Below are 23,310 nucleotides of genomic sequence, written 5' to 3' on the forward strand. Positions count from 1 at the left end.
CTTCTTGGTTGTTGGACTTCCATACAGTTCTACTTTCTGGCAGTTCTGGGAATTTTTTGTTTTTAAATTTGTGTTTGTCCTTATTTTGGTTGTGCGAGGAGGCAAAGTGTATCACCCTATGCCTTGATCTTGGCCGGAACTAATTGTGGATATTCTTATTTGACTATATACCAAAACTAGATTAGTGATAGTTTCTTAAAGATTATTTGTTATGTGGAACCGGAAACCATATCTAAATTTTTCTTTCTGTAATCCATTGATCTGTCTTGCACTTTGAGAGGGTCTTTACCCATATATAGTTTTGCTACATGGTTTATTGGTCATTCGGAAAATACTGTTTCAGTGATTTACTATCTTACAAATGATGATATATTGAAACGTCACATTCTTTAAGTCACCACTGATTGTATCAAAAACATATTTGGGCCATGTGTGGGTAGCTCAGTTGGTTAGAGTGTTGCCCTGATACACCAAGGTTGTGGTTCTGTCCCCAGTCAGGGAACATACAAGAATCAACCAATGAATGCATAAATAAGTCAAAAAACAAATTGGTGCTCCTTCCTTGTGTTCTTGCCCTCTCCCTCTTCCCCTCCATCCCTCCCCCAATGTACCTTTCCCTCTCCCTCTTCCTCCTCCCTCTCTCCCTTCCTCTCTCTTTAAAGTCAATTTTAGAAAAAATTTTAAAAAGTCTTTAAGTGTTGGCAGGCTGTTGAGCTTATGATAGAGAATATACGCTTTCCAGAGTTTTAATTTTTGCTTGAAAACTCTAATTTTATTAGTAATGTCAGTTGTTTTTCTTGAACTGACGATCTTGCTCATTTTTGAGAAAATGTCTGCCAGGTATTTAAGTTTGAATAACTATAGTTTATCAGTCTATCTTTGAGGTTAAAATGGTGTTCCATGATAAGTTTAGCTCTCAACTCAAATAAGACAAGCATTGTACTAAGCTATGCAGCCTAGGTGCCCAAAGTATACTTCCCATTTTGTCATGCCAAATATTAAAAAGAAGTGTACTCAAGGGCTGAGATAAAATAATAATTTTTACTGTTTCTTCATCAAGGACTGGCCTTCTTTTAAAAAAAGTTGCAAGTGGGTGGTGACAAAGAAAGCAATGGCTGTGGGATGGTTTGGTCCTTTTTGCCTAACTTTATGCTAAGACTCCAAACATTTTTTACTACCATTCGTTTTGCAACATCATGCAAATGTCAGCACAGTGAAAAGGCAAATACTATGAAAATAGTTTTGATCTTTTGGTTTACAGACCACTCTTTGAGAACCAGTGGTTTAAATATTTTTGTATGAGTTACATTGATTGGTCTACTTATGCATCTATTATTTTTATATATTCTTTGCCATTAACTGTATTTTGTTAAGATTTGAGCTGAGTTCCATTTGGGAAAATAATGGGGTTTAGGGTATGGGTAACCTAGGATACATAAAAAGCAGGAAGTTTAATTGCTTCTGAGCCTCAATCTTATCCATGAAATCCATGGAAATCTCAAGATTGTTTCTGAAGTGCCTTGTATCTTCAGATGAAGACATGTTACTTTATATCCACATGTTCATCTGTAATTTAGCTTTGCTATTCAAATATATACAGATTAAAAGGGAAATTTTACCTTTACAAAATTTAAAGACACGGGAGAATTCTGAGATAGGGTTCTTAACTTTTTCCCCTTGTACTTCATAATCTTTTGTAGGCTGTACTGGAAAGGCTTATTATAGCTTGAGGTTTAGGTAATATTAATATATACTCATGCTTACAGAACCACACATCAACCCTGTGCCCCCCTCCCCAGTAATTGGCATTAGAAATTTCACTTAAAGTTGTGCTTTTAATGCCTTGCTAAACTTAGAATTTAGAAAGAATGAAAAATTCGGTGTTCCCTTTTTAGTCTGTTGAGGCTAGGGCTTCTGTTTTATGAGTTCATTGGTTATGCTGGTTCAGTTTTAAGTGTGATACAGAAAAGGGTATAGTGATTGAGAAAGAGCTTTTAGTTCAGGGTTTTGAGATTGATCTTAACTTCATTCTGTGGATGCCTAATTGTGGAAGAAATGTGCCTTCAGCTGACTACGTGGGCATAAGAAATGTAATACAGTAGTCCCCCCTTAATCCGCAGCTTCACTTTCTGTGGTTTCATTTACCCAGTCATTGTGGTCCAAAAATGCTAAATTTCCTCAACCATCAACATACCTGTTCCTGACACCCAACCATTGTCATCATCATACTCTGTGATCTAGGATCAGCTGAAGCAGATGATCCTTTTCTTGACATATCTTCAGAAGGTCAGTAGTAACCTAATACTACGTCACAAAGCCTGTGTCGTTCATCTCACCTCATCTCATCACATACGCATTTTATCATCTTACATTATTACCAGAAGAAAGGTGAGTACAGTGCAATAAGATATTTTGAGAGAGACCACATTCACATAACTTTTATTAGAGTATATTGTTATAATTGTTCCATTTTATTACTGGTGTTCTAGTTTTTATTGTAATCTCTTACTGTGCCTACTTTGTAAGCTAAACTTTATCATAGGCAATGTATTTATAGGAAAACGTAATACTGGGTTGGCCAAAAAGTTCGTTTAGTTTTTCCTATACAGTGGCTCTAGTAGTGCTTAGTTGTCTTTAATTTCATCTGAAACAGTTTTGTTAGATTGTATTGTGACAGCTGTCATATCAGCATGGATTTAAAAAGAAAGTTATAAAAATTGGTGAATTTTTCTGTGGCCATTTTAGTATTAAAGATGGAAGAAGACATGCAACATTTTCGACATACTATGCTTTATTATTTCAAGAAAGGTAAAAATTCAACTGAAATGCAAAAAGATTTGTGTAGTATATGGAGAAGGTGCTGTGACCAATCAAATGGGTCAAAGTGGTTTGTGAAGTTTCTTGGTACTATTGACAATTTGGCCAAATAATTCTTTGCTGTGGGGCTGTCTTATGCATGGGAAGATGTTTAGCAGCACCCTGGCCTTTACCCACCAGAAGCCAACACTGGGAGATAGCCAACATACTCAGAATATCCAAATCAGTAGTTATTGGTGAAAATGAAAAATGTGTCTCTTAGTTTATGGACAAAACCACACAAACTTTTTGGACAACTCAGTATACATAAAGTCCGGTGCTATGAGCAGCTTCAGGTCTCCACTGGAGGTCTTGGACTGTTCCCCATGGATAAGGGAGACTATTGTAATAACTTTTTCATTGTCTTTCATCCATGAAATTAGGTTGTTTGCAGAACATTTCAGTTGACAGGTGTTTTTTTTTGTTTTTTTTTTTCAATTCATATTTTCAGTAGCTAGATTTCACTTAAGAGTTTAAAGAAGTATTTGGGTGGGAGTATCAGAAGTGTAGGCTTGGAAGAAGTGGAATTTGTGCTTTGTGTTATAGGAATGTTTTATATTAAAGCAAAAGATTTTTTTAAAGCACCAGAGTATAAAGATACTAATAGTTCTCTGCTTCCATTGCTTGGCCCTATAAATAAAGAGTTTTATATTTTAAAAACTGATTGTTGTTATAACTTACTTTTTGATGGTGAGGAATTTTTCAGTTTACTATTGTCATAGGTATAGGGTACTCCCAAGGTTATGGGGAAAGTGAAGAAAGGGGTTTTGCTTTTGGCTTAAAAGGCATATGCAATTTTTGTTTTTGTTTTGGAATATACATTTTTTGAAACCACAGTTTTTTAAATGGTAATATTTGTTGTGATTCTGGCATGAGTTATCTGGAAACCTTCCTAACTTTAAGATTTGAAAAATTAACCATTAATACTTTTCTGAAAATGGATAAGTGGACAATAGTACATCTGTTTTAGCAATTTCATGTTTGCATAATTTATATCCCTGGCTATAATAGTATCACTAATGAAAACAGATTTATTTATTTGCTTTACATTGCATTAGGCTTAAATAATTTTATGGGAGTTCTAGCCAGGTTTAAAAATAGTCCTTTCCCCACATCCTTCAAAGTTGCATAGTATATGGGAGGAAATTTGCAGATTGTTGATTGGGTCCCTCCTTGTTAGTAGAGCCCTCAAATTTGCAGCATGCTTTTGTTCAGGCTGAAGCTTTGATCATTGCTCAGCAGTTTTCATAAGACCATCACCAACCCTTATGGTATTTAAAGTCCTTTTACTTGATGGTTTTGTTGGGAGATGCTGTGGTATTCAGAATGGGGTATTCAGCACTGTTGCACAGGTAAAGTGCTCCTTATTAGATTTAATTGAAATAGAGCTGCAGTACTGTATTGTTTGAGACATTAAATATTTGCAACTGGGAAATAAAAATAATAGTAGTTCCCTATCATAATTGCATCTGAATTACAATAATTTGTAATTGGAATGAGTGACTGTAAGATTGATTTTATGTTCTCAAGAAGATTATGTAATTATAGGCAGATTTAGAGATAGAGTTTTAACAGAAGGGAGAAAAGGTCAGAGAATGACTGTGATTTTTAATGTTACATTTGACTGAGACTTTAAAATATGTATGACCTATGTGATTTATTGCTTTGTCCTTTTAGTCTGGTCTTCTTGTCTAGGGGTTTAATGAAAACAGCATTTCTAGGTGGTCATATGTTATCTCTCTGTGGTACCTAAGTAATTTTACATTAAATTTTCAGTAATTATTTTTCTTGTGTCTTTTATTAATCAGAACTCACATCCTTATGATACCTATGCTATTTTGCTGCTGCAGCAGATGCATAACTGTATTTTTAAAAAAGATCTTATTTATTTATTTTTAGACAGAGTGGAAGGGAGGGAGAAAGAGAGGGAGAGGAACATTCCCCTCTCCCACACCCCCTACTGGGGACCTGGCCTGCAACTCAGGCATGTGTCCTGACTGGGAATCGAACCAGCTGCCTTTTGATTTGCAGGCCGGTGCTCAATCTACTGAGCCACGGCAGCCAGGGCACATAACTGCATTGCTAAATCTTTTTTACAGCCATCCATTAAGTGTTTGCTAGCCCTGGTTTGTACCTTAGTGCTTTTTACCCACAGAACTTTGCTTAACTTTGAAAATAAAGAATTCTTTGATATCTGAAAACTATGATTTAATCAGTCCTTTGTCTTCCAAAAGTTGAGAGAACAAAGTTAGTCAACTTTTTGTAACCCCATGGGTGACATTCTGACTCGTAGTGTACAAAATCTATTTAATTGATTTGTTTATTATGGCATTTCAGGGTGGGGAGAAGGTTCTTATTGAAAGGAGCTGTTCATTTGATTGTATTACCATGACCTTCAGGGATAAAGAATCTTTACTGTTCTAGCTTGGTGATCACTATTTTTTATATATATGTGTGTGTGTGTGTGTGTGTCACTATTTTTTATGTGTGTGTGTGTGTGTGTGTGTGTGGTTTAATTCCAGTAGCTTGGTGATCACTAGTGTGTGTGTGTGTGTGTGTGTGTGTGTGTGTGTGTGTGGTTTAATTCCAGTAGCTTGGTGATCACTAGTGTGTGTGTGTGTGTGTGTGTGTGTGTGTGTGTGTGGTTTAATTCCAGTAGCTTGGTGATCACTAGTGTGTGTGTGTGTGTGTGTGTGTGTGTGTGGTTTAATTCCAGTAACTTGGTGATCACTAGTGTGTGTGTGTGTGTGTGTGTGTGTGTGTGTGTGTGTGTGGTTTAATTCCAGTAGCATTTAAAAGGTGTGAGAAACAAAAGCTCAGTTCCTTTGCCTACCCATCCATTTAAGACCATCAGAACTTTGGCCTTTTTTGGCAACTAGAAAATCTTATTAAAGTTTAGTCTTTTTGGAGGCTAGATATTGATCTAGGCCTTTGTTTCTTAAAGTTATTAATATAGATAAGAATCATCACTGGTGTTTGTTAAAAATGTAGCCTCTTGGGCCCTACCTCAGAGGTTTGGGGAAGGACCCAGGAATCTACTTTTTAAAATTGGGAAATAAATTATACATACAGAAATGAACATAAAACAAATATATTGATATTATTACTTTTCTTTTTATTTGATTCTTTGTGAAGTGTCTTATGTCCATTTATTTTCTATCATCTTATTAATAATTGAATCTGATTAAAAAAAGGGGAGGAATGAGAAAATTCCTCTGGGAGAGAATAACAAGTTAGTAAAAAGCAAATATCTGTGGAACCGCTTCCCAGATTTAGAAATAAACACTGACAGCACCCCAGTAACTCTTAAAATCCTGATGATCTCTTCCCTTCCCACTAAAGGTAACTGCTGTGCTGACTTTTATGGTATCACTTCCTTGTATATATTTGAGCTTTATGAAAATTAAATTTGTGCATATAATTTTGCTCTGGCTTCTCTCATTAACCATTGTATGTGAGATTTATCCATGTCGTTGCATGTCACTGTGGTTTGTTCATTTCATTGTTTATAGTATTCATTCCATTATATGATTATACCACAATGATCCAATTTAGTTGGTGGACAATTGAATTTTGTACTTTTTGACTATTATGAATAACATTGCTATTTACATTTTTATTTGATTCTGTGTGAAGAGGCTAGTGTCCACTTATCTACTATCATTTTAGTGATAATCTAATCTGATTTTTAAAAAAAAGGTGAGAAAATTCCTCTGGGAGAATAAGTAGATGATTAACAATGGCAAATTTGAAAAAGAACACAGAAGATATAAGCTCTACCCCAAGTTAAAACATGGTGTAAGGCTTTAGTAACAGACTGATGGGCTAAGTAGTTGAGAATGAGAACTTTCTGAGAATTTGGTATATGATAAAGCTCAACAGAAATCACAAAATTAAATTGTAAAGAAGAAAGGTATTGAATTTATAAATTTTATTTACACCATTCAACACTATTGAATTGCAGTTAGGTATTAAAAATAAAACGAATATTTCTAAATAGGTGAGGAATTGTCTAAGCTTAGAAATTGCAAATATTGAGGAAAATATATCACATGACATTAAGATTTAACTTTTATAATTAAATAGCTACTCATAACTGAAATGAAAAATATAAACAGCAGATCACTGCAGCAAAATATTAGAAAAAGATCTAATATCTTTGTTGATGCTTAAACACTCTTTAGGGAAAGCCTCACATCTTCTGTTTCCCCCAGAAATCACTAAATAGTTAAACTTTCAGCTCACCTGAAACTAATAGAAATAGACTGATGGCTGGCTATCCTCTTCCTTGTGTGTGTGCATGTGACTTTTTTCTTTGGGTTTTTCTCATTTCAGAGATGAAGTTTCCAAAACTTTATTTAACATGAAAATGTTTGTAAAGTCTTTCCCTTGAGTTTGTCAGCATGAAAGCATTTAATAGAGTAAAAATAATCCATATATGAAAACTAGCATATTGGTAGTTACAAAATTTTTTTTTTAAAGCTAGGAGAGGTTATGTTTGCCAAACTGGATGGCTTACTGTTGTCTGATAAAGCAGTTGTACAATTTCCTGCTGATGAGTTTGTAGTAAGGAAGACCTGCCAATTACTGGGTAAATGGTAAATGATGTTCATTTGGTTTCCTACAGAGAATCCTGAGAATATTAACCTTACAAACTGTTTCACATGTTGATTAGAGTTTCTTTTGGCACATCTTATAGAGGAGCCTCATAAATTAGTTTAAATTTTCTTTAAAAAAATGACTTTTTATTGAAGAATTACATGCATACAAATTGTAAGATTATTGAATTATTAGAAATAATTCTTATAAATTATTATTACTATTCAGCTTGTAAAACCACCACCTGGGTCACCTGCTCCTTCTTATATGTTTACCATCTCCCTGTTCCCCATAAACAGCTACTATCTGATTTCTATTATTGCATGTTAGTTTTTTCCTGTTACTGAATTTTTCTTTAAAAATCAAATTTGTTGAGGTATAGTTTTCACATAATAAAATGCACCCATTTTATGAATGCACACATAACATATATTACACATATATACATTTGAACAACCACTATAATCAATATAGAGACTATTTCCATCACTCCACATGCTTTTTAAAAAAAAAAAATGTCTTGATGTTCTCTATTTCCGTATTCCAAGGTTGGGATCATTTAACTAGGAAATGTTTGGGGTGGGAGCCTTGCAGTTTAATGCCAGTGAAATATCCCAGAGGAGAAAGAAAATGTGCCACATGTTTTTTTACAGTAAATCTCTCCACTGCCCACCCCCAATCTTTGGCCCCGCACAGCTGATCTGTTTTCTGTCACTGTATAGATTAGTTTACCTGTTTTAGAATTTTTTTAAAAAAGATTTTATTTATTTATTTTTATAGAGAAGGGAAAGAAAGGAGAAAAATATTGACATGGGAGAGAAACATCGATGGGCCTGCCACTCACACGCTCCCCCTGGGGGGGACCTGTCCTGAAACCCAGGCATGTGCCCTGACTGGGGATCTAACCTGCAGCCTTTCAGTTTGCAGGACGACACCCAGCCCACTGAGCCACACCAGTCAGGGCGTTTAAGAATTTTTTATAAATGGAATCTCATAGTAGGTACTCCTCTGTGTCTCGCCTCTTTTGCTGGGGGTAGGGGGGTATTTTTTTTAATTTTTATGTTTTTGAGATTTATGTTGCAGGATGTGTCCATCAGTTGTTTATGCCTTCTATTAAAAAATACTGAGTGTATTCGATTGTAGGGATATTCCATGTTTCATATATCCATTTGTGTGGGTCAGTTTGTTTTTTCTTATTATAAATAAAGCTACTGTGCTGTGAAAGCGTTCCTATGGACTTATGTTTTCATATGCTTTCATTTCTCTTGAGTAAATATTTAAGAGTACAATTGCTGGGTCATTTGGTAAGTTTTAGAAAAACTGGCCAAACTGGTTTCCACAGTAATTGGGACATTTTTACATTCTCACTAGGACTACCTGAAAGTCCTAGTTGTTTCACATCCTCACGATTTAATTTTAAACATTTTAGTGGTATCCACATCTCATTGTGGCAAAAATTAGGCAATAACAAATATATAGTTTTGTAAGTATCATTAGAAAATGTGGTGCAAAATTTGCTAAGGAAAGTCTGTTACTGGAACAGTGAATGAGGTGGTCTGGATTTTAGTATCCATTTTGTCTTTTCTTTTTGTAGCTTGAGAACATCCTCTGAGTATTAGTACCTGCTACTACTTCTGGCCTGGAGTGTAGAGCCAGCATTGAGGCTGTCATACTATCTTAGATGAGGTGCTTTTGTTGGGTCAGTAGTCAGTTTTTTTCCTCTTAAGACTTGGGATCGGGCAGTGTTTCTCCGGGTGAACATCAGATGAGGTAGTTGGCTAAATGCACATACACAGAGAATGTGTTTTATCGTACTCTGCTAGAGATGAACATAATAAACTCACCGCATGCTCTTCTGGTTGTGTCAAGATGATGCAATTGTGGCAGTTTTAAGCGCAATTTGTAGTCATTTGGTATTTAAGAATTGTATCGCTAATTTCTTTTTTTTGGTTTACAGTGCCCATATATCTCCCACCAGCATCTTACCAGCCTCTGCAGAGTAAGTAGTATACCTATAGAAGACAATTTACATTTTTAAAAAAATACTGCTAAATTGTAGGAATGAAAATCATGTATTGTACTTACTTTAGAGGAAGGATTGTACATAATCGTGAAACTGGTTAGGATTTTATGTACTGCAATAGGAACAAATGAAGGCGTGCATTGCACTGATACACAAAATAAAGATGTTACTTTCTTTAGTGCTTTTTTTTAATCTTCTGAAGAGATTGAAAACTGTTAGAGCTTTCTGTTATTTAAGAACTAGACTTCACATAAAAATTAGAACAGTACTTTTATAGTTTGTTTCTTTTATTTAGCTGAGTGTTGGTAAATTATTTTGTTTCATAAATATAGCTTTGAAAAGTCTATTCAAGTGGCTATCTATACAGTAGTGAGTATAAATTATTGCCACAAATGGTCCTTTCCACCTCAGTAGTGATAGTGACATTATGGTTGATTTGTACAATATCTATTTGGGCAAATTTCATTTTAAAATTTAAGCCAGTGTTGTGTATTCCTTTTATGTATTTCTTTTTGTACTCTAGCTTACCCATATAAATATTGTAATAATTTGTTTTACTAGTCATAGGTTTTAACATTAGTGTTTATGACACCTAATTCCCAGTTAGGGCAACTGCTTCTCACTAAAATGTGTTCTGTTTTGTAGCATTTTAGAAAGAACAATTAGAGCAGCGGTAGAACAGCACCTTTTTGATCTGCAGAGCAGCATAGATCATGATCTTAAGAATCTGCAACAACAAAGTCTGGTGTGTAATAATGAAACAGGAAGTATTAATTGTGACGGGGAAGGATCTAATAAACAGTAAGAAACTTTTAAAACATTTTATTGTTATTTTTAAGAGTTAGAGTTGTTCTGTTATCTTTAAAAAGTATACTTTCACTTAAATAATGGGATCTTATCCCACTTGGGGATTTCTGAAAGTGTGTAAAGTGACTTTGTATGTACTTGCATATAAATTATAAATACTTATGTAACATTGAAAAATCTTATGAATTGTTTAAGTCCCAGAACACCAGATAAAGTAGTTAGCTTACCTTTACAGACTAACAGATGGTCACGCTAGGAGAGACAAGCAGAGGTTTAGACAGATTGGTTACAAGGACAGGAGAGTGACATCCATCCTTGTGCCTGTGATCATTGATTGAAATGGTGAGCAGAGTAATCCTTTGCTATTTAAATTGTTATTCTCTGTCACCAGCCTCTCCCTTCCCTCCACACTTTTTTTAGGGTAGCTGTTAATAGTTGAATTTGTATAAGTTTAAAGATTTTATTTTTATTTATTTTTAGAGAGAGAGAAAGAGAGGAAGAAAAACGTCAATGTGTTGTTGCTTCTCATGTGTACCCTACTGGGGACCTGGCCCGCAACCTAGGCATTGCCCTGACTGGGAATCGAACCTGTGACCCTTTGGGCACAGGCTGGCGCTCAGTCTACTGAGCCACACCAGCCAAGGCTGATAACTGTGTGTACTATATGATGTCATGTTACTCTGTTCTCAGTATGACTTGTTATCTTCAAATGAATGAAAGCCTCGTTTTATTTCCTCTTACATCAGCAGCCATGCACTTTAGGATATATGTAGGTGTCTTCTTCTGAGACAATATGCAGTGATTTAGTTCTTATATATCAGTGTTTTGGGGGGGGCAGATGGGAAGATGTACCCAAATTTGGAGGATTCATAAAAAGATAAAAAATAGAGATTGGGTAGATTTTTTTAAAGAAATATATATTTAAAATGTCAAATATGTCTAATGCACTAGAGTAACTATTAAATATGAAGTGAAACAAAAATTAATGGATATGAAAACCAATGGTTGGAATATGTTTATTTTAGGAATACCATGTTGTACAACTGCAGATGTGTCATGTGGTTTGCATGGATGGCATCACCGGCCTGTGCAGCTCGGTGCAGTGGTCGTGGTTTGCCTTCAAGGCATGATTAGAACTGATGGGACTGGATCTGTAGGGAGTATTTGGGCTGAATATGAAGAGAAAAAAAGCAGTCCATAAAGGTTGGGAAGAGTGGGAACATGTTTCAAAGGATATGATATAAGCAGATTCCTTGGAATTTGCCCTAAGCTTAGCTAAAGATCCTGAAAACCTGTGCCCATGTTCAGACAATATTCTTATTTTTACTACTCATATTCTCTCAGTAGTGGTATTGTCTTTGTAAATAAAAACCTGCAGTGTTTTGCATGTGCTAAATTATATAAGATAGGAAATCTGCAGTAGGAAGCTGTTCCTGTTACACTTGATAAGGTGTTGGATGTTATATGGTATCTAGTGCTAGACTTGCATTTTAATCAAATATGTCATCATTATGATTGAGGGTTTGCATTTTTAAAGGAAGTTATTTTTTTGGCACATAAATTATTTGTAAACCCATTCATTTGCTTTTGAAAATTTCCAAAAGGGATAACAAGGTAGATTCTTTACAACATGCCATGGAGAGACCTGGAGAGTGCATTTAATAATAGAACCTGGCAGGATAAAGAAAGTATGAATTTTTGTGCCAAGGACACATTTTCTTTAACAAGTAAAAGTTTCAGATCATTGTTGATATTTAAAGGCATTACATATTCAACATTTGGTCTAATCTCATTTTTTAATCTTCATTACTAGGGTTGATCTTGCTGATGATATTATTAATACCAGTGAAAGTAACAGAGACTGTTCAGGACCTGTGACTAGCACTAATTTGGACAGTGAAGTTATGCAGCAAGATTTTGTATTTGAGGATGGAGAGGATAACCAGGTAAGAGATGCAAAGACTTAAAAAAACTCTCTGTTAGGTGCAGTAGACATACAACTCTGAATGCTTCATGTGTTCTTTTGATACCAGAAGCCATCATTCATCTTTGCTAACACACATATTTGTCTTGATTCTAAGTCCCAAGAACATACATTTTCTCAGTAGAGGTCAGAGATCATCATTGGGTAGAGAAGTAGGTATAAAATGCCTTATTTTAAAATACTCTCTGGGAAGAAACAAATTATGATGTTAGCTGAGGTGGTTGTAGGTATTGTTGTTGAATTTTGTTCTTTTAAAAGTTTTTCTCTATTTCCCAGATTTTTTCTGAAGAATGTAGAACCTTTACATAATTAGAGAAAATCCATGAATATCATTTTAAAAATAAATTTTTACTGCCACAATTGTTAGTAGTAACATTGTTTTCAATATAATTTCAATAAATGTACAAAGCAACATCTTTATGTGTTTCAAAGTTCAGTGTTTTGATAACACTTTTTAAGATAAGATAGATTATTGATAAGGAAGTTTCCTTCAGCATGTTTTCATTCTAAACCATAAACTAAAGTAGTAGGTATAAGGAATTTAGGGTCAGCCAATTGAGATTTGTATTCTAGCTTCATCTCTTAATAGTAGTGTGACGTCAGTCAAGTCACCTAACTTTTTTGAGCTTCTCTTTTTTATAGATAAGTGGTGTGTAATACTGATGTTAGAGAATTATTTTAAATATCAAAAGAAGTAAAGTATAGCACTGGCTATTGTGGCTCGGTTCATTGGAGCATTGTCTAGTAACTGAAAGGTTGTGGTTGGATCCCCCTTTCCAGCCGTGGGCATGCCGATCCCCAGTCTGGACTGGTACAGGAGGTAACCAAATTAGTGCTTCCTTCTCATATCAGTTTTGGTGAGGTGAGGGGAGATCGTTGGTCCTAGGCACAGACGATTGGGAATATATAAGCCACTACATACTTCTTGGAAAACGTATTGACAATAAGAACAAAAGCCCTTAAAACTTTTTCCTTAGAAATTTCAAAGTCTAGGACTGTGTCCTAAGAAAATACACACAAATCAGAGATGGGGGTTTATTTGCAGTAGAAAACATTAAAAGTTTTCATGAACTGGGAGGGGTCAGATAAATCATGGTATATCCACATAACATGGTGTATTGTTATATTAGAACTAATGTAGTTCTGATTTGTGTAATATTGACACATAATCAAAAGGTGAAGAAGAAATAACAAAATGTTTATACTGGACATCTGTGGCTGATGAAATTATGAATGATTTTGCTTTTCTTCAGTGTACTCTTTTACATTTAGGTTCCTGTTTCTGTTATTTTTGATCAAATAATTTAAACAAAAAAATCCAATTAAAGAAAATTCATTGGATATAGTGATAGTAAAATTATTTAGTAAAAATTTCTATCATTAAATAATTTGCTTGGGTAGAAGAATAGGGGTCAGAGAACTTTTTCCTAAAGGGTCAGATGGTAAACATTTTAGGCTTTGTGGGCCCTAACATCCTGTCACTACTATATAACTCTGCTGTTGTACGTGAAAACAGCCATAGAAGATATGTAAACAATACACAATGACTATTTTCCAATAAAAACTTATGGACATTGAAATTTGAATTTCCTATAATTTGTACATGTCACAAAATATTATTATTCTTTTGATCTCCCCCAGCCATTAAAAAATGTAAAAACCATTCTTAGTTTACTACCACTCTTAAGAAATCTTTAGTGACTAAATGCTCTGTGTGTAGATAATTGATTTTTGTTCTACAGATTTAAAATATAATTTTTATATACTTGTTTTTTGAAAAGGGATAGGGTCAGATAGTTAAAAATTTAAAAGCTACAAAAGGGTATGTAGAAAAGTCGTCTTCCCATCCCTATCTTTCCATATTAATTTTCTCTCCACCATATTGACTATAATAAAACTATAAAAAGCACTGTCGTATCTTAAAAACTGCTGCAGTGAATAGCTTCATACATACACCATTTCACCTCATACAAACCTATCTTAGGATAAACTTATAGAAGTAGAATTTCGGGTCATCAGGTATAGGCATTTGTAATGTTACTATATATTGCCAAACGGCCCTCCATTGAATCAGTTTACACTATCAATTAGCGATTTATATAGGTACTCCTATATAAATATGATGCCTTCATTTACCAGTAGCAGATTTTTAAATTACAACCTGGTAAGGGAAATTTGTACGTTGCAGTTTTCATTAACATTTCTATAGTAATGTTAAGAGTTATTTCTACTTCTAGTTTTCCATAGCCTCTGCACATTTTTGTATTGGGTTTTTGCCTTTTTTTTTTTTTTTTGGGTAGGCATGTTTTATTCATTAAGGAAATAGCCCCACTTCCCCATATTTGTGATCAGTTGCAAACATTTATTTCCAGTTTGTTACGAAAGTAATTTTTTGAAAATATTCAGTTTTATCAGCATTTTTAAGAATGTTTTAGATTTTATGTCATTGTTAGAAAGGCCTTTCATAATCTCAGATTATAAACTAACTTTTTAAAATATTTCTTTGGTTTCATTTTTCATATTTAAATATTTGACTTATTGGGAATTTATCATTGTTAAGGTATGAAGAATGAATTTAGCTTTTTCTCCTAGATATTTACCTAGTTTTTCTAATATATGAGGTTATAGAATATCTTTCCCCATTGATTAGAAATGCCACCTTTATTATGAATTGAATGCCTGCATAAATTGAGTGTGTTTCTTATTCATTCACCAGTAGTGAATGAGAGTTGCTGTTACTCCACATCCTTGTCAACATTTGGTGGTCTCAGTGTTTTGGATTTTGGCCACTCTAGTAGGTGTGTAGTAGTATCTCATTTTAATTTGTGACTCCCTAACAATGTTCAGCATCTTTTCATATGCTTAGTTGCTCTCTGTATATTTTGTTGAGTTCAGGTCTTTTGCCCATTTTTTAATCACATTGTTTCTGATGAATTTTAAGCATTCTTTGCATATTTTGAGTAGCAGTCTTTTATCAGATAAGTCTTCTGCAAATTAGCATTTATTTTAATGTGCTATTGAATTCTGTAGTAAATATTTAGGATTTTTGTATTGATAAGATGTGATGGGTCTGTGAATTTTTAAATAGGTACAAGTTGTACAGTAATTTTTACTGTTTTGGGGATTGTAACAGCCTGAAAATCAATAGCCTGATTAGAGCTCACATTAAAATGCTTGGTCTTATCAATAAACGTCTCATAAAACAAATTCATTTCCACTTTAGCAGGCCTTCATTGGTTGTGTCCTACTAAGTGTACAGGTATTTGTATCTTCCAAACACTGAGACTCCTGGCATATAATTACCTCCTTTCAAACTTCAGGCCAGAAGTATTTAAGAAACTCTAGCAGATAGCTAAAGAGGAAGAGATGGCTCTCAATTTGACTTGTACTGTATTATGAGACCTCTTGGGTGCTTGTCTTTTTACATTTTTTATTCAACCCTCCTAAGCTCCCTTGAATTCTGTTCTTTTTCTTAAATATATACTTCACTGATTATGCTATTACAGTTGTCCCATTTTTTTCGTCCCCTTTATTCTCCTCCCCACTGGTCTGCTCCCCATCCCCCCTACCCTTAATTCATGTCTATGGGACGTTCATGGAAGTTCTGTGGCTTCTCCATTTCCTATACTATTCTTAACTTCCCCCTGTCTATTTTGTACCTGCCAATTATGCTTTTTTACTTCCTGTACCTTTCCCCCGTTCTCTCCCTTCCCCCTCCCCTCTGATCTCCATTTCTGTGATTCTGTTCCTGTTCTAGCTGTTTGCTTAGTTTGTTTTTGCTTTTGTTTCCTTCAGGCTCAGTTATTGATAGTTGTGAGTTTGTTGCCATTTTACTGTTCGTAGTTTTTGATGTTCTTTTTCTTAGATCAGTCCCTTTAACATTTCATATAATAAGGGCTCGGTGGTGATGAACTCCTTTAACTCGATCTCATCTGGGAAGCACTGTATCTGCCCTTCCATTCTAAATGATAGCTTTGCTGGCTAGAGTAATCTTGGATGTAGGTCCTTGTCTTTCATGACTTTGGATACTTCTTTCCAGCTCCTTCTCGCCTGCAAGGTTTCTTTGGGGAAATCAGCTGATAGTCCTAGGGGACTCCTTTGTAGGTAACTGTCTCCTTTTCTCTGGCTGCATTTAAGATTGTCTCCTTATCTTTAACCTTGGGTAAGGTAAGCATGATACGCCTTGGTGTGTGCTTCCTTGGGTCCAACTTGTTTGGGACTCTCTGAGCCTCCTGGATCTCCTGGAAGTCTATTTCCTGGGCCAGGTTGGGGAAGTTCTCCTTCATTATGTTTTCAAATAAGTGTTCAATTTCTTGCTCTTCCTCTTCTCCTTCTGGCACCCCTATGATTTGGATGTTGGGACGTTTAAAGTTGTCTCAGAGGTTCCTAAGCCTCTCCTCATTTTTTTGAATTCTTGTTTCTTCATCGGTTCTGGTTGGGTGTTTCTGTCTTCCTTCTGCTTCCAGTCGTTGATTTGAGTCCCGGTTTCCTTCTCTTTACTGTTGTTTCCCTGCATATTTCTCTTTATTTCACCTTGGAGGATTGCCTTTGCTCTTTCCTTCATTTTGCAACCAACCATACTCAACCAATTCCGTGAGCATCCAGATTACCAGTGCTTTGAACTGTGCATCTGATATCTGATGGGTTGGCTCTCTGTTCATCGCTTAGTTCTATTTCTGGAGCTTTGCTGTGTTCCTTCATTTGGGCCATATTTCTTTGTCTCAGTGCCTGTTACGTTGGAAGGGGCGGAGCCCTAGGTATTCGCCAGGGCAGGGCAACCCGGGCCTGCTGTGTTGTGATGTTGTGTGGGGGAGGGGTCCAAGAGCAACAGTGCCACTTGCTTGGCTCCTGGTTGGCCTTCAGTCACTTTCCCCACTACCCACAAGCAAATTGGGCCCTTCTAGTGCTGATTCCCAGGTAGGTGGGTTTGTGTTCATCCCAGGACCCTGTGGGTCTCTCCAACGGACTCTCCTGTGAGGCTGGGAGTTTCTCCCGCCACTGCATGCCCCGCAGTTGTTTACAGCCAGAGGTTTTGAGGCTTTCTTTTCCTGCAACACTGGAACCGTGTATTGCGCCAACTGACTCACTCCCCAGCTGTTCCTCGTGGTTTATCTGGATGCAAATCTGGGACCACCTGGTCTGCCAGCCACCGCCCTTCCGCATGTCCTCTCCACCCTGGCTGCCCGTCTCCTCCTCCTCTTCTACCAGGGTGGATGAATGTTTCATCTTTAGCTTCTTGGTTGTTGGACTTCCATACAGTTCTACTTTCTGGCAGTTCTGGGAATTTTTTGTTTTTAAATTTGTGTTTGTCCTTATTTTGGTTGTGCGAGGAGGCAATGTGTATTCCCCTATGCCTCCATCGTGCCCGGAGTTCCCCTGAATTCTCTGTTTTTGTTTTTAGTTGCAGAAGTACTCAAAACCTCTGACTGGAAATGACAAATCAATCATGGTTTTTGGGGGTTTTTTTTGGTTTTGTTTTACATCCCAATCTCTCATTTTGGTTTTTAAAAATTGAGATATAATTAACCTGTAACATTAGTTTCATGTGTATAGCATAATGATTCAATATATGTATGTATTGTGATCATATGTCTAGTTAACATCCATCACCACACATAGTTACACTTTTTTATTTTGATGAGACTTTTAAAATCTACTCTCAACACCTTTTAAATATATAATAGGGTATTATTAAGTGTAGTCACCATGCCTTATTTATTTCTTAAGAAGTTTGTACAATATTTGTCTTTCTCTGTTTGACTTACTTCACTTAACATAATGCTCTCAAGGTCCATTCGTGTTGTCACAAATGGCAGGATTTCCTTTCTTATGCCTGCATAATAGTCCATTGTATATATACACCACTAATCCATTCATTATTGATGGACATGTAGATTGTTTCTGTGTCTTGACTGTTGTAAATAATGCTGCAATGAGCACGGGGATGCAGATATCTTTTCATTTTAGTATTTTTTTCCCCTTCAGAGAAATGCCTAGAAGTGGAATTGCTGGTAATCATTTGGTAGTTCTATTTTTAATTTTTTGGCCTCTAAACTATTTTCTGTAGTGGCTGTACTAATTTACACTCCCACCAGCAGTGCACTGGCGTTTCCCTTTTCTTATCCTCACCAACGCTTGTTATTTCTTGTCTTTTTGATGATGGCGATTCTAACAGGTGAGAGATGCTATCTCTTTGTGGTTTGGAAGTGCATTTTCCTGAAGATTAGTAATGTAGAGCAGCAATTGGCCTGTGTGTCTTTGGCAAAATGTCCATTCAGATTCTCTGCCCATTTTAATTGGATTTTTTTTTTGTTATTGAGTTTTATGAGTTCTTGATAATATTTTGGATATTAACCCTCTATCAGATATATGATTTGCAAATATTGTCTCCCATTCTGTAGGTTTGCCTTTTTCATTTTGTTTTTATGGTTTTCTTTGCTGTGGAGACCTCATCATTGTTGACCACATTAATTCAATGGAAGAAACTGGACTAGATTGATATATATTTAATATACTATTTAGTAAGGGTTGGCTATGCAAATGAAATGTACAGAACGGAGTATTGGGTATTTAGTATGCTTAAAAGAAGTAACTAGCATTCTTTAGCAAAACTAGGTGGATGTTGGAGATAGGAAGATGCAGAACTAAGCAATGTGGAAGCACCAATTATCGATGCCTAAGGAGTGGGAAGAGACTAGAGAAATTACTGGAAATACCCATTAGGCTTTTAATTACCTCCTGGCAGTCAGCTCTGACAGCCCCTAACACATTGGCAGTATGATTGTGTTGCAGTTGCTGCTGCTGCCACCACCAAAACTTCCTAGCTTACTTGAATTGCGACCTGAGTCTCAATAGTGCTGTAGACTTCTTTTGGAGGATCTCACTATTTGTCGTCAAGGATAGGGAAAAAGCATGGGCTAATTTGCTAGCTGATATTTTAGAAAAAGTAAGCTGTGCTCTGGCTGGTGTGGCTCAGTGGGTTAGGTGCCGGCCTGAGAACCCAAGGGTTGCTGGTTCAATTCCCAGTTAGGGCACATGCCTGGGTTGTGGGCCAGGTCCCCAATAGTGAGTGCACGAGAGGCTACCACACACTGATGTTTTTCTCCCTCTCTTTCTCCCTCCCTTCTCCTCTGTCTAAAAAAATAAATAAATAAATGTCTCTTTTTAAAAAAAGAAAAAAAATAAGTTCTCTACCCATGTACAAAGGAAGAATGTTTTACTTAGCAGGAATTCTGTGGAATAAAAGTTCTTTAAGCGATGAAACATAGTTTCTAAAGAAAGTATTGTATATTTTCCTGTCTGTTACATTGAAATCTGGCCTATTCTAACCTGATTCTACTAACTCTTAACTTTTCTTTGGGACATAATATGGATCACAATTCTATACCTGACTCCTAAGTTTAATCTGTTTTTTCACTGCTTGTTGGTCATCTTTTACTTATGTCACTTCATTTTTCTTTTTATTGCTTAAATTGCCTTTTTACTTGCTACTCTTCACTATTTGTTTTAAGTTATTTTTTTGCCTAATTTCTATCTGGAGGGTATGTATTAATTATATCAGTTTTTATAGCTTGTTTCAATTGTATCAGGGAAGACAGAATTATAGATTGGATAAGACCTGGTGATATGGTTTTATAATAGAACTTTGTAGTTTTTCTTGTAAGCCATTTATTTGATTCTTTCACAATAACTGTGGGATAGTTAAGTAAGTGATTATTATGCTCATACTTGTGATGAGGAAGGTAGAACTGGGACTTAATTTGGTTCTTTGAATAAAATATCAAGGCTCATTTTAAATATTGGGTCTGGGTAATAGTTATTTCATGTATCCAGAAACCTTCATATTTAAGAATGAAGCTACTGTATTCCAGAGTGTGAAGGTTGCTGAAGTCTGCTTCTAGATCAATGATTCTCACGGTTTGGGCCTCAGGATCTCTATATACTCTTTAAAAGTTATTGACGATCCCATAAAGCTATTGTCATATATCTATCAATATTTACTGTATTAGAAATTAAAACAAATTTAAAAATGTATATTAATCCACTTAAATGGGTTGCTTTTTTTCTTAATAAAAAGCAGTTATTTAAAATTTGTTTTGAGGAATGGCATGGTTTTACCTATTTATTGTACAAATATTGTTAATGCCTATCTGACTTAATAGAAGTCACCTGGATTCTCATATCTGCTTCTTCATTCAGTCTGTTGCTTTAGGTGCTTTTGTTTGAAGTGTACGAGGACAATTTAGCCTTACAGAGATAGGAAAAGGAAGAAGTATTTTATTAGCTTTTTTCAGATAATTACGGACTGTCTTTCATATTAAACAAAACTGGACCAGTGGTAGCTTCTTAAGAATCTAAGAAGAATTGAATCTTTTGTTGATTTCAGAAGTGGTGATCAAGCACATTAAAAAAAAGGTTACATGATTTGTAGTGACGTATAGGACATTTGTGTTAGACTTCGTACGTATGTATTTTGGGGTGGAATAGGGATGGGATACTGTGTGTCACTTAAGCCCATTAAGAAATGGAGAAGTGTTCTTACATGTTTCTGAGGTTCTCAATTATTTTTTCATATATATGTAGTAAATGGATCTGGTGAACTACATGATTTCCCATTTACCTTCTAAGAAGTTACCAACTTCTATGTTTGTGGCTGAGGAGGAGGAGAAGCAGCAATTGGCAAGTGGGACCACAAGACCATCATTTTTGGAGGAGAGAATTCTAAGGAGGGAAAAAGAATGTGGTGTTAGTAGCAGTACCTGTTACCTAATGGGGTAGTGAGAAATGCAGAGTCCTCATTTTACATAGACAGCCATACATACACATACACACGCAACTCAGGTTTTGAGGAAGATAAAACTACTCTCTGTCAAAAGAGATCCCAAGACCTATAAACTATTATAAGTAGTAGTTAAAGAAGGGCATTTGACTAACTTAATACTCTACTATCCTTCTTTAGATTGGAAACTTCCTCTCCGATATAGGAGTTTTGGGAGCTTTATTAATGCAGTGGTATTGTTCTTTTTGCCAGTCCGCAGGTGTACTGTTAGAGCCATGTGGTGACCACGGTGATAGTGAAGATGGCTGTCTTGAGAGGTAAGAATTTTCTCTTGTGGTTAATTAAGTAACCATTTTGAGATTTGGAGCTCTTAAATTTAGAGATGAAGTTTTTAGATGACCCTTATAGCATATTTTAGATAATCTAAAGAACCAAGGTTCTTGTTTTAATGGTAAGCATAAAGCATTTTAAATTCAAAGGGGTGCAGGTTCATTCAGACATTAGTTATAACTTGGAAAACATTCAGAGGGATGAACACAGTGCCTTGGATGCACTTAAAACTTTGACTTAATTTGTAGAACAGGTGGGAATTTATTGATATTCTTTTTTAAAAATTGATTTTAGAGAGAGAGGAAAGGAGAGAAAGAGAGAGATTAGTTGTTCTACTTATTTATGCATTCATTGGTTGATTTTTGTATGTGTCCTGACCGGGGATCCAACCCACCACCTTGGTGTATCGGGATGAGGCTCTAACCAGCTGAGCTACCTGGCCAGAGAGAGAATTTATTGATATCCTGAATACACCTTTCAGTATTTCATTGTCTTGGAACTATGGATGACTAACTGAAAGACTGTAGCGTATTTTCTTGGACAGATGTGTATAGGATGTTTTTGTTCCTCTTCTCCTTGGTATGTCCCAGGACTGTCTTTCTTTCTTTTTTTAAAAATTTATTTACTTTTATTAAATTTATTGAGGTAACTTTAGTAAATAACATTATATAAGTTTCAGGTGTACAGCATTATAATTCAATAGCTATATACTCTGTTGTGTGTTCACCAAACTCTAGTTTCCTTTTTTACCAATACTTGACCCCCTTTCCCCAATTTGCTCTTCCTGTCCCTCTTCTCCTCTGGTCACCACCATTCTGTTGTCTGTATCCATGAGTTTGTTTCAGCTTGTTTTGTCAGTTCGCTTGTTGCTTTTTGTTTTATATTCTACATATGAGCAAAATCATAAGTTTTTTGTTTTTTCTTTTGTTTTTTTTTGCCTGACCTACTTCATGTAGCATAATCATCTTACACAGTTGGTGCTTGTTTACCTCCTTGGCTAGCAGTAATGGGAAGGGGGTTCCTTGAGGCAATGAATATGTCAGCTGTACGTAGTTTTCATAGATACTCAGTAGAGTCTCTTTGAACAGAAGCTTTCTAGAATGTTAAGTAACCGTGTAGGTTTTGGATTTTGTTACCGTTTTCATGAGTCTTTAAAATGTTGCTTCGAAGTGTATTGTAACTGTCTTTGGCAAGATAATTGATATTCTTACAACAAGTCAGTAATAAAAGTTGTAGGCCAGATTATACATACCGAGAAATTCCAAACAGCATTATTAATTTGGTGATAGCCCGTTGACAAGGGTAAATGTGGTGTTAATGCCATTGTCTCTTTTAATTGTCAGTAGGAAACTTATTCTCTGAGGGTAAGTAAATTCTTTAGAGCCATCTCTCTGGACCACCCCTCTCCTCTGAAGGTCCACAGATTTCCTGCTTACAGCAGTTCCCTGTGCTTCCTTTCAGGAGGCAGGAATGATCCTCTTCCAACCCAGGGAGTATTGGAGATAATGGGCTGAAGATATAAGATTAACAGCATTAACAGGCATCCCCAGAATGATGACATCTGGATTTGGTAGAACAATAAGGATCCATGTAGTGAGGACCCAATCTTTTTGGAAAAAGCTTTTTCCTCTCCAACTTGTGTATAGGTTAGCAAACTTGTTTTTGGATCCAACGAGTTTCTTGGTTAGGTGGATTTTACAAGTTTGTATGTTTAACATTCATGTTTCTTGAATTCATGTGATTAGGTCCTCTAGTCTGTTAGGGTAGAATTGAGCTCATCCCACCACTTGCTCCCACTTTAAGCAAAGGAAGGCCTTTAAGCTTGCTAGGGAATTTGTTTCTCATTCTCAGTAAGATTAAGGTAATTGGTATATGAGGAGAGGGCTTGCCCTATTTAGATCACGACCTGTCTTCTGAATGCACACTCCGTTA

The 23,310-nt window shown here is 35.8% G+C and overlaps 1 protein-coding gene across 6 annotated transcripts in view; it reads left to right on the forward strand.

The window, feature by feature from the left end:
* Positions 1 to 23,310, forward strand: part of FAM13B (family with sequence similarity 13 member B) — a 76,241-nt gene that overhangs the window by 33,065 nt on the left and 19,866 nt on the right. For all 6 annotated transcript variants that reach the window (XM_054568398.1, XM_054568401.1, XM_054568400.1 and 3 more), the window contains 4 exons: positions 9,413 to 9,454; positions 10,124 to 10,279; positions 12,099 to 12,231; positions 21,301 to 21,365. In XM_054568398.1, coding sequence (XP_054424373.1) covers positions 9,413 to 9,454; positions 10,124 to 10,279; positions 12,099 to 12,231; positions 21,301 to 21,365 — 396 coding nt within the window. The remainder of the gene's footprint in view (positions 1 to 9,412; positions 9,455 to 10,123; positions 10,280 to 12,098; positions 12,232 to 21,300; positions 21,366 to 23,310) is intronic.

This window comes from Pteronotus mesoamericanus, unplaced genomic scaffold (genome assembly GCF_021234165.1).
Source record: "Pteronotus mesoamericanus isolate MK-2021 breed Mesoamerican mustached bat unplaced genomic scaffold, CSHL_Meso_final contig_2, whole genome shotgun sequence".
NCBI classification, from domain to species: Eukaryota; Metazoa; Chordata; class Mammalia; order Chiroptera; family Mormoopidae; genus Pteronotus; species Pteronotus mesoamericanus.